The sequence below is a fragment of the Pseudonaja textilis genome, chromosome 1, assembly GCF_049901715.1.
Source record: "Pseudonaja textilis isolate UNSWEBS1 chromosome 1, rPseTex1.2, whole genome shotgun sequence".
NCBI lineage: Eukaryota > Metazoa > Chordata > Lepidosauria > Squamata > Elapidae > Pseudonaja > Pseudonaja textilis.
Genome location: NC_141990.1, coordinates 26,765,460 through 26,777,820, shown reverse-complemented (window position 1 = coordinate 26,777,820; position 12,361 = coordinate 26,765,460). Strand labels below are relative to the sequence as shown.

General features: G+C 38.2%; 1 protein-coding gene across 1 annotated transcript in view; it reads right to left on the bottom strand.

Moving 5' to 3' along the window:
- Window positions 1–12,361, bottom strand: part of NCOA1 (nuclear receptor coactivator 1) — a 282,196-nt gene that overhangs the window by 12,277 nt on the left and 257,558 nt on the right. Inside the window, 4 exon segments of the mRNA XM_026715989.2 lie at window positions 1,297–1,398; window positions 2,329–2,649; window positions 3,989–4,157; window positions 9,895–10,021. Of these exon segments, the coding sequence (XP_026571774.1) occupies window positions 1,297–1,398; window positions 2,329–2,649; window positions 3,989–4,157; window positions 9,895–10,021 (719 nt within the window).

Here is a 12,361-nt window from a genome sequence, read left to right as displayed (position 1 = left end):
ATATTATAGATCTCATAAACTCTTTATGGAGATTGGAATATAAAAAAACCAATAATATCTGGAAACATAGCAAGAATGGGAGACCCAAGTCATTAATCAACTTCTCTCATTACTGAAGGAGAAGGAACTTAGCTCCTCCGGTAAAGACGAAAGAATATGAACAATGTTGGTTTATCATTTGACACTCCTGACCCCAAGAGGGGCCTCTCTTTTTCCAGCTATAATCTAAAGAATTGCAAGCAAATATTCCAGCTTTCTGATTTTTAGTGCAGTTGTTAGCTTGAAAAAAAGAGGGAGTGGAGAAGCATCAGCTGTTCCTACTTCTGCTTGTCTAGAAGAACGCCTGCTGTTGGTTTCTGTCGTTACGCTCACTTATTCTTTTATAATCCAATAATTTATTGCTCTCAAGCTGGTCTCTCCTCCAAACAGCCTGCTCTGAAAATCTTTCCAAGTTTCTGGTGCTCTCTTATCTATGTCCACAACAGCTATACTAACTGGGACAATGGGATAACCCAACACAAGGGGATAGGAGGGGACTATCAGGTTGCAGAACTTTGTCCTAAACTTTGCTAACCAGGACTCTGGGCTAGGATTGCGCTTTTCAGGAGCAGCCACACAGATGTCCCTCTGAAATTAGAATGATGGTGACAGCCCCCTCCCCACTTTTTTAAAAAATAAACAATACAACCACATTTGGACTAACATGTATTATTCTGGTCACCATATTTTAAAAAAGAGTATCAGAGGTGGAAGAAAATAAGCCAAATAATCAAGAATCTAGAAAACTTCCTTATGAGGTATTGGGGCCCTTAACTAGTAAAAGAAGTAACTTAAATTAGGGGTCCCCAACCCCTGGAGACAGACAGGCACTGGTCCATGGCCTGTTAGGAACTGGGCCACACAGTTGGAGGTGAGCAGCAGGCAAGCAAAACTGTGAATGCATGCTCCTCCCTCCTCTAGTCTGTGGAAAAATTGTCTTCTACAAAACCAGTCCCTGGCACCAAAAAAGTTGGGGATCACTGACTTAAATGCTATAATAGTGATATTGAAGGTAGAAGTTTCCCCCCCCCCGCCCCGCCTCTGTTATAATTCTAGATCATTCAATATAACTGGAGATTCACAAGAGGCAAAATGAAATGCTTCCTTACAGAGTGCATAGATAGAACAGTATCATTTTCTTCCATAGATTAACATAAACATTTTTATTGTGCATGGCAGTATTAGGTAAATTCATAGAAAATACATATCGTGGTTTTATGAGAGAGACAACCTGGATAAAAGGCTCCTAGCATTTACCTGAGGTGTCATCTGCTGCTGCATGCCTGCCCTTATGCCGATACCACCTGGAGGATTCCCTGCAAACTGGTTTAGAATAGCCTGACGATTTTGGTGTATCATCTAGAGACAAAGAAACAAAGGGGATTCGGTCTCTCTGCAAACAGCACTGTATTCACCCATTGCTTTAGTCAACAAAACTTGCAACATAAATCAAGGTCAGCTGACTGTTTGCATAGGTCGAGACTGAGAGACCTACAGCTTTTTGGCTGTTATTGATCCAAAGCACCCAGCATCTCATCTATTGCCCACACTAACTTAGATATTTGGGAGTTGTAGGGCAGCAACGTTTAACAGCCACAGAGTTTATTTTCTGATTTTCGGAGCAGCTACAGTGGTGAGAAGGACTGCCAAGAGAAGAAGAAAGAGGAATCCCTTCTGGTAGGCATTGTATCTAAAGATACCAGGTCTTTAGAAAGGGTAATTTATGGAAAGAAAAAAAAAAAGTCACCTTAGAGGGGGAGGGTAAAATATAAATGCATTTTAAACTGCTGTCAAAAAGATTGGAAGCCGCTTCTTTATAATTGTTTATTTTTCTGTTTTCTTTCATGCTTATTCACTATTCTTCCATATTTTATTTCTTTTCTAATATTTGTACTGTTTTGTTTTGTTAAAAATTTATCCAATGAAAAAATTATATATTTTTTTTAAAAATGGAGAGATCAGATTTAAAGATGCCAGATATAGGAACAAATGCTAGAAGAGTTAGTTAGTTGCTTACATGCTAAAAGAAAGGCAAAGACTGAAAGGAAAATTGTTCCTAAAAATAATTAGGAACAGGTCTATGCCTGGACAAATAAGAGGTTGCTGGATGTAAGAAACTTGCCTGAATAGCTGCTCAAACATTTCCTGAACAGCCATAAGATTATTAGTAAATGAATGCATTGTTTGACCAATGGAAAAGGAGAGGAAGGGCTATCAAGAGATAGGCAATTACTTCTGCTTGGCCAGCGCACCATGGGCAATGACCAGACAAGCTGAAACTGGACTCACCTGCTGTTGCCCTTGTAGACGTTGTTGTAACTGCAGCCGCAACTGATTTGGAGCTGTTGGAGGCCTATTGAGCGCCTGTCGTGGCTGCATCCCTACAGCAGGGAAAGCCCCACGAGGTGATGGGACCTGGACTGACATAGGTCCAAAGGACTGTTTCTGCCTCACGATGCCTGGGAAAGGCCCAGGAAGGTTGGCAGTGGGGGAAGCCGAGGGATAAGGCTGAGGGTACATGCTGGGTTTCTGATCCATAACAAGAGTTGGTGGTGGTGGTGTTATTTGTTGTGGCTGGAACCTCTCTGTCAGTGCTTCTAGGCCACCTCCCTGTTTAAGAAATGAGGTGAAATTTTTGAGTTTCAGTAGAATTCCAAATACATTGCTTGGACATTAGCTTTGTATAAAAGCAAATTCAAGAATACAACATGGTAAGATTTATATTTATGTTTGTAAATATTTAACGTAGAAGGCTGTCCAACTCCAAAATTACTCTGGGTAGCTTACATAGTTAAAAAGGGAGGAGAAAATAATCCAAAAAGGAAAAAAAACCCATAATTGCATGGATTTTTTTAAAAATCACCCTAATAACCAAACAAATATTTTAGATATGTGAAATAGTTTATAACCCTTCTTCTCTATCACAAACAAAACAGGGAAAGAAGACAAATCCCTTTAAGCAGAGCCAAAACACCCTACAGGTTGCTCCATGTTTAGAGGACACTGAAGTTACATATTTTTAAAAATACAATTTCTTACATTTTATCCAGTATAGAATTCATTGGAAAAAATTCTGATGTTGGAAAAGATTGAAGGCAAATGAAAAAGGGGATGGCAGAGGATGAGATGATTAGATCAATGCACTGAACATGAGTTTAGGCAAATTACAGGAGACAGGGGAAAACAGAGGAGCCTGTTGTTCTAAGGTCCATGGGGTCACAAAGAGTTGGACGTGATTTAGTGACTAAATACCAACAAGAACAAAGCAGTAGAATAACTAATAGGTGAGTTAGGAAGCTTTGAGCTTGGCTTTCCCATGTCTTTATTCAATCTTGTATTAATTTATTTTGTTGACTGTGAACTCAACCTCCCCAACACATATTTATTCATAATCATTGCCAATTATACAGGGTTTGGGATCATGTCTGACAGAGGTTATAGTTTCTATTGTAATAGATTTTTTAAAAGCCAAATCAGTTGGAAGTTGGGATGTAAAGAAATAAACTTTCATGCCTTATTCTTCCCGGAAGGGCATAATTCAAGAAGAAAAAAATGTCATGTAGAATAGAATAGAAGTAATAGAAATAGAAATAGTTTATTGGCCAAGTGTGATTAGACAAACAAGGAATTGGTTTCCGGAATTTTTTTGTACTGTGGATAACTTCAGTTTTTTTTTTAATGGGGTTAAAAGTAAGTATTTAAAATAAATAATAAGAAAGGATAGGTAAAAAAAAAATCTTAAAGGGGCTTTTGGTAGGAAATGTTTTTCAACATAAGATATATTGCAGAGGTATTCATTTTTTTAATGTGTGCTCACATTTATCACTGCACTTTTTCTAGAACAATTCTCCATTCCTGCCCTTCAAAAACTCCCAATTTTAGAAAACCCTCTTATCTGATATATAAGATGAGGCTTTAAAATATATTGGTAGATTGAGCTACTCATTACCTGGACCAGTTTGTCAATGCCAAGAGCTCGATCCAGTTCTGCCAACTCATTTTCATCTTTGCCACTCAGGAAGGACACCAGTTGTTCCAAAAGGGCTTTTTCATCATTTCTTCCTTCTGGGGTGGTGGGAGGGCATAAGAGCTCATCCAGCTGAGAAGTGATGCACTGGCTGCAGGAATGTCAATATAAACAAAGATGAAAGCTCTCAAATTCCTTTGGATATTTGACTTATGACATGAGAAGCACTGCACATTGCCAAAACCCATTTGCCTCTTTAGTCTATTAGTACTGCATGATATAAACTTAGTGCATGACTTCCAAAAAACAGAAAAGTGATCATTACTTAATCAGGCATTCTGTTGCCACCAATGACCAAATTTAGCAGGTTCCCACACGAAATATAAGAGTGCCTTTAGAGTGCCCCCTCCTATCCCATAAACACATATACAGAGATGTTGCAATGTTGGCATGCTTTTCTGCACTGGAATATCCCATTCTAAAACACATTTTATTAGTCAGACTGTATTCATTGTTGTAAATGTGACCCTTCTGATATTCCTCTTCTGTACGTAGGGCTGATTCAATAAAGGCTTATGATACAGTTGGATAATTGTATTTTACTTGTAGTTAGTACTGCAGCCTTGTTTGGGTGGTGATGAGTCTGGTTTTAAAATTGAAAGAAAAAGTATCCATTACCTGCACTATGTGATAATATTACCCTGACAAATGAAAACGCAAAGGATCTGCAAGTCCTAGTACTTAAAAGTCAAAAGGCACATGAAAAATGGGACTAAAATTAATATAAAGAATTCTAAACTAATCACAACAGGTAGAACAATCAACCTTAGAATTGGCAATGAAGATATTTAAGTGGTAGATAACTTTTGCTTTTTACAATCAACCATTAAGCAGTAAAGGAACAAGCAGTTAAAAAATATGGCCATGAAGATGCTGGAAAAGAAATTTAAATATTATACTGTTTCTATATGTGCAAAGATCAGAATCATGCAAGCCATAGAATTCTCTCTGACATTCTATGGAAATGAAAGTTGGTTGAAGAAGCAGAACAGAAAGAGTATTAATGATTTTGAACATTGGTCTTGGAAAGTCTCATATGACTATAATGGATAGCCAAGAAAACCACCAAATGGATCATCAAACAAATCAACCTAGAGTTCTCATTCACGGCCCAAATGGCCAGGCTTAAATTATTCTACTTTGGGCATATTATGCAAAGACCCAACTCTTTGCAAAAGGCTTTAATACTGGGAAAGATGAAAGGAAAGAAGATGACCATCAGCAAGTGGCAATGAATGGACTGTTGGGAGACTGGAAAAAACACACTAGGGATAGATTGTCATGGAGAATATCTATCTATCTAGTTGCAAGGAATTGAAAGTGACTTGATGGCACATTATCAATTGATCAATATTGCTTTGTCTGGGAAGTTTTACTTTGCTTGTAGATAATTTGTGTGACTTGGCTGCAATGTCTATCTAGCTGTTCCTGAGAATAAATGGATTTGTTGAAACTAACATCATCTCATCTTTATACCATGAATGAGAATAGCAATTGTGCCTTCTCCAGCAAATATTACATGGTATCATGGGTTCTCTTCCAACCTCCAACTTCCTTGTGATGACTGGGCATGCTGCAGAAAATTGGGGAAAATGGCTTCAGACATTTCATTTGTACCTTGGACATGGGCGAAAAGAAGAGAGGTTACAATGCACTTTGTTTTGCATATTGTTACATAGAGGCTCAAGAGATAGACAGACATAATTTAATGAAATACATTTTGATTTAGCAAAAAGGTAAGTATGCTGACTATTTTGTTCCTACAAAGAATACTACGTTTGAGAGATATATGTATTTTTACTCAGACTCAGGAGCAGCAGATTAGATGTGATGATATTATCCCAAACGTGTAACTTTGGAGACCTTACGAATTGCTCATAAAGAACGAGGTTGTATGTGGTGTGTGTTCAGCTGAATTAAAGACTGCTGAGTGAGTGTAGTTTGATTCTAGACAAAATGATGAATATGCTAGAGCTGGCAAAGCTTCCATATCTCCAATATAAATCCTAAGTGCCCCAGAACAAAATGTATGCCTTGCAAGTCAACTCTGAAGAGCACCAATCAACTTATGAACAACTTTCTCAGTTGCAGAAATCACTTTGATTCAGTCAGCAAGAATTATGGATTGCAAAATCTTACATAAGCATTGCAGAAATGTTCCTGCTCTAAGAAATAAACCAGCATTTTAAATTGTACATTATAAATGTTCAGACAAATCATTTTGTTAGAATCTGTGTAACAAAGCTAATCTCTACTAATGGGCAAAACAGGTGTACATTTTGTGGAAACATTATATTCAGGATATCAGTTACAACAGAGAAATAAGAAAAGTCCTTGACAGGCCATTGTGGTTGTGACTGGAGTGCTAGTATCCTGTAAGTTAGACATGAGAGCTGAAGCAAATGCTCTCAATCAGCGGATAAGGAGGGTTGGCACCTAAAAGACATCTTTTGATGAAACTGGGAGCCTTTGTTGGGGCATGCATTAAACCAGAAAGTGGCTTTATAGCACTTTATAGCACTCTCTAAGCAATTGACAAATTGATTTGGATTTTTGTTAAAACAGCGTTTAAAAAGGGATCTCACATTTGTGGGTGAAAGTTTTAATGACACAGCCACTAGATAGAGAGATGGATTGGAATTAGGGAGACCTGGATTCCAATTCCCATGTGATTGCCAAATCACTTGGGTGATTTGGGCCAATCACTATCTCTAAGCCTAATTTTCTTTACAGAGTTCTTGTGAGGATAAAACAAGGATGCTTCTATGTATATGAACTCCCTCAGGAGAGGTAACATGCAACAACTAATTCCACTGGAATATCTATTAACAATGGTTTTTAGATTTTCAAATACAAGTTGTGGGAGAAGCAAACAATGAATTAGTGTTAGTGTTAGAAGTTAGTGTCTTGCTTGTGGGATTCCTGTAAGCCTCTGGCTGAACTTTCAATACTGGATTAAGTGGAACTTTGCTGTAATTCAGGAAAGCTGTATTTTCATGTTAATGGATATTTATTTAGAGTTTTAATACAAGAAGACACAAAATTTCCATTCAGTCATCTTCACAGCATTGCATCCGTCTGAATTTTCCTAATGACCTAGGTCCTAGAAGATCAGAAAAGACTCATCACAAAAATAAAACTGCAGGTTTATGAAAAATTAGATTATGTCAACCAGCAGTTCCAGAATCTTAGTTGTATGTGAAACTTATATATGCAGTATTAAAAAAATTTAAAAAGTGTGTGCTGTATCCAAAAGTGTTGGGTAGGTGGAAGAGATTTTAGTTCAGCAGTCTATTCTACAGTCTTTGCAGGAGAACTCAGAAAACAAAGACTTCAATATGTCATTGCCAGAAACAGTCTCAAAGAGCAAACAATTGCAGACTATTGGAACAACAAAGCCAAGACACACATAGTGGAGAATGTCCAACTGTATAATGAAGTTTCCCTTACCCTGGGGCTACTGAGCTATTCAAGCTAACTATTCATTTATATTTTATAGAGCACTCTTTCTTATTGGCTCAGAACAAAACAAAACAGGCATTTCAATCTTCCATTCGTATTCTAAAGGGCTCAAAACCTAATTAACGTAAGAAATTAAGGAGAGCAGAAGAAGGCTAATGAAAATAAATGGTAAAGAAATCAAACACTGGATTTGTTACAAGAGGAACAGGATGCTTCATTTTCCCCACCCTCCCCCAGTTATACAACCTCCCCTCCCCTCTCCACCACTAAAAAAAAAAGAGAGAGAAAAAATTCCACTTCTTCAGTTAGATTCCTAAAATCCTCTGAACGATACCTTGCAGGAGATCTTTATAGAAGACAGAAAACTGCCCTGATCCTGTTCTCTTTTGCGATAAGGAGCAATAAAGGAAGGAAGGAAGGAAGATTTCAAGTTCCACTTTGGCTATAAGACAACTTGTCCAACAGAAAACCGGGGCATGAAGCCAAGAACTTGTAACTGAATCCTTGCTCACTCAGAGCTCATGCATTTGGGTTCTTCCTGGCAGGCGGCAACTCCTCACCCATTCCAAAATAGCATGTTGCTTGTATTTAGGGAAATGAGACAGGACAGCTGGAGGCAAAGAGTTGTGGCAAGAGAGATGTCTGTCTTCCCCTAGGATTATTGCCTAAACTAACATTCTGCCAAGAGTTACGTTTGCTTCCACAGAATTTCCCATTAGACTTATAAAAATGGTTGAGTGGTTTCTGCAGGGTTTTATTTTATACAAGGACTTCACTCAAGGTTATTGGAAGAGAGGGGATAATAAGAAAGAGGGTGGAGCATGGACAGTAGCAATTAGACAAAAATGCACAACATCATTGTCCAGTGCCTCATCCCCAATTAATTATTATTTTATGGAAGCAGTCTTTTAGGGATTCTGTGGGTAATTTTATGTCACTAGATGGCGTAGTATTAAAGAGTTGAACAACTACATTTTGACTGAGAAGTCTTACAACTATATTAAAGAGGCACTCTTTAGCCCATGAGCTCAGAGAAAAATTACCTCACTACAAACTATGATGCTGTCTCAAAAATAAGGCTGGTGAGGGTGCTGGCCTTAGTGTTTCAGTGTGGGACAAAGTAAGAAAAGTGATTAGTGAATTCATGCCACTTCATTTATCTTCCCAAAGAGCACTTCCCTTCCAAAGGATGCTTAAAAATAGGTTTTATACTTCTTCAAATAAGCGTTGAACCTCTTTATGTAAGGAGTCCATATAAGATCTAATAAAACCTGACAACTATTTCAGAAAATGGTCTTCAGCTATTAAGAAGGCAGATGTGCCTGCGGAGGTCAGGTGTTTAGTCTCTTCTGCTGCCAAATGAATTACTAAAGGGTGTTCCTGAATGACTGAGGAGAGAGGGGATGCCTGCAGGCCTAAAGTGATCTGTAGAAGTTGGGAGAAACTAATCCTTGATTGCAGTATCAACCACATGGTCAATGAAACATGCTAGATCATGGCCAAAAAAAATTGCCACAAAAAGAAGGAAAACACAATTTTAAAAACTTCAATAGCTCAAGTCAAGTTTTAAGCTGCCTCGGCTATAGGCTGAAGATAAGACAAAGGCAATTTCATGAGGACATGGAATAAAAAACAGTGATTATATTTTTGCTTCAGTTAGGGAGCTATGCAAAATTCAAGTAAAGTAAGGTGCTGAGATTTTCTGAACTTGAAATTTAATTCTGAGATTCTTAACTTCCTTTAGATGGAACAATCAGAAATATCTAAAGGAGGGGGCACCCTGAGACATAATCTTTTCAGACTTGACAAAGGAACCATATTGTCTAAGGCACAATCTTTTCCCTGGCTGGACTTTGACCAGAAAAGAATGCCCGATGAAGAATGAAAGACAAGATCTTAAAAGAAGTTGCTGATTTACACAAGATGATCTTTTTAAATGGAAGATGAGGGAGTCTCTAGTTGTATTCAACCTGAGGGATAGTGAGATGAATGTCAAGACTTCACATTTCTGTGAAATAGGGCCTCACCTTCCCTATAAGTCCTGAGAGTTCCCTAGTGACAACACAACATTTAATCCATACTCTTTCATTTCTTTTTCACTGAACAGAAGTGAAAAATAAATGCAGCTTTATGGTTCCTGCTGTTTTTTGACTAAAAAAACAACAAACACCATACACTAGGTTTGTGTGTGTTTCTCTCTGTGTGTGTACAAACACAAACATACGCATTTGGGGTTGCTCTCCAGATGAGAAACTCCATATCAATACTGCAAATGGGGGGGAGACACCCCTTTAGATGACTTTTTAAATTTATCATATTATTGTCTGGGATATCCAATGGTCAAGGAAAAACACCCCTATACTTACTCATCTGGTTTAGTCATAGGTCCTCTGTTGATGGAAGCCATGGGATTATCTGCCCATGGGATCTGCTCCCCCATGGCTGGCTGCCCAAATTGATGTTCACTGACTCCCAATTCCAGTTCAGGCAATCCTGAGAGAGAAAAAAATATATGTCATTTGAGGCACAAGAAGAGCACACTAGTTTGATCAGGTCATAAAATGGGACAAAAGGAGGGGATGTGAGTGCACCTAGGCTGGAGCTTGTTGATAAAGAAACCTGGATTAAGATGTGCAAATGTTCTGTTGTATAAGATTATTTGAAGCAGGCCAGTAAGGAGGCAGTCCACTATTCTCAGCAACATTCAAACAATTATCTGCCTGAGTAGTAGTACTACCCAGTAGCAGTTCATAGTTTCTGTAATGGGAAGATGGTAGTTCTATGGGTTGGAGAATGCATGACAACCATGAGACACTCTTGGCCCTCTTTGGTCTGGCTCACAGCAAAGAAGATGCTCCCTGGGATTCCTTGCAACATGGTGGCAATCAGTTCTTGAGGTATCCTCCATTGGGGCCCTCCATAGTGCTCTATGGGTATCCTCAAAGATAGTCACCCTTTATGAAATTCAAAGGTGCTCTGAAGTATCTTTGTTATAATATGATACTGTACCTGAAAATACTTGGTAGAGATAATGGTGGCACATTAGGAGGTTACAATGATAGCAAAAGTTGGGATCAGAAGGATCCCTCCTCTAAAATATAAGGAAAGGACTGAACTGAAGATTGGAGCCATTTTCACAGTGGTAAAAGCTGTCAGATGTAGTACTCAAAAGCTAGAGTATGCTCCATCCCATATTTGGGTAGACCAGGTTGCCCTGATTTAAAAAAAAAAACACTTAATCTCTCCCCTGGTATAGCTGACAAAGCAAGGAGAGCCCGTGGCTTAGAGGTTAATACGTCTACCTAATATGTAAGTAGCCTGGTTTGAATCCCAGAAGTGGCTAGCTGACAAGAGCTAAATAGCTAGAAAAAGATCTATACTAGTCTCCCTTTATTTCTTTGTCGGTAAAATATAAATTTAACTCAAAATCCAGAGGTGCATGATGATTAATAATGTACCCATAGCACCCTCAATCAGTTCACCCTGCTTCACTGGGCTTCCAAAATCCAAATCATAGTTCCATGACAGTTTGAAAGGCTATCTAATGTTATAATTGTGAAAATAAATACTTTTGTAATTCTGCCAAACACCTCCTGGATCTTCAAGTAGGAAAATGGGTGCTGAAGAAGTAAAATAACAGCTTTAGGACATGAGGTAGGAAGCAGCAACTTAAAAAAAACTTTAAATTGAAGACTTTAAAAATATGCATCTGAAGATATGCAAATCTAAAATATGCATGTCTAAAGATGAGGACAATGAGGCTATTCAGAACATTATTTAATTAAACACTTTTATTCCCATGTATTTTCAGCTATGCTCACTGTAAGAAATTGAAAATATGGAGCAGAGAGAAGTCCAGGTGTGTTCCTTTGGTTGGTCCTGAGAGTTCCAATGGCTGTCTAGACCAGTGAAACTCCAGACTAACATGGCCATGGCAGCATTAAGGGCTATTTTCTGTAGCTTGACAATAAAGAAGCATAGTCCTTAAGCTCAAATAACATCTCAATTTTTCCCAGGCTAGTATGTTCCAGATACACTGAAGTTAAATTGCCAGCCTGTCTTGGATGATAGAAATTGTACAGCACATTAAAAGGGCACCAGATCAGCATGGTCTGTAGTGCAAGCTTTGTGACTGAACAGAGTCACAAAACAGAGAGTAAAGTCAACTTGAAAGAGTTTATTTCATTCTTGAACTAGCTGTGCAGCAGCAGTGAAATATTCTTAAGGGTTGCTTGGCAACTGGAAAATAAAGAAATTGCTGGCAACAATCGTAGCATGGCAGATTATGGATGAGGAAAGGCTTGCTCCAGATGGGGAAGCCAAGGGGGCTGACCATCCATACTAGAAATACAGCTAGTAACAAACCCAAGAGGGCAACAGATCAAATCACAGTACTTCCAGAACATTCATTCAAATACAATCAAATTGTATCACTGATGGCCATGTTCACTCTGCCAATGAGATCTCTGCCTATAAACAAGATACACTCTCCTTTTTTTATTTCAGGAGACTGAAATTTGCATATATTTCATGGCATTCAGCTATGAAATGTTGCTCTAATATTCTGTGGAATAGGGGTTATCTTATTTGCTCATTAGAAAAAAGGCGCACATATGAAATATAATATCAAAACTATGGATAAAATCAAGCCATGAGGTCAAAATAGCCGATCAATAACATAATTCCACAATCATCAGAATATCCCTCTTCTTAGACCTCTGTCCTCCAAATTAAAATTCATATTAAAAATAGCTTAGCATTTGTCAGCTTGATTTCTTGCACAAGATCTTAAGACTGCAAATGTTTCATAGGATTTGGGGAATTTGAAGAATG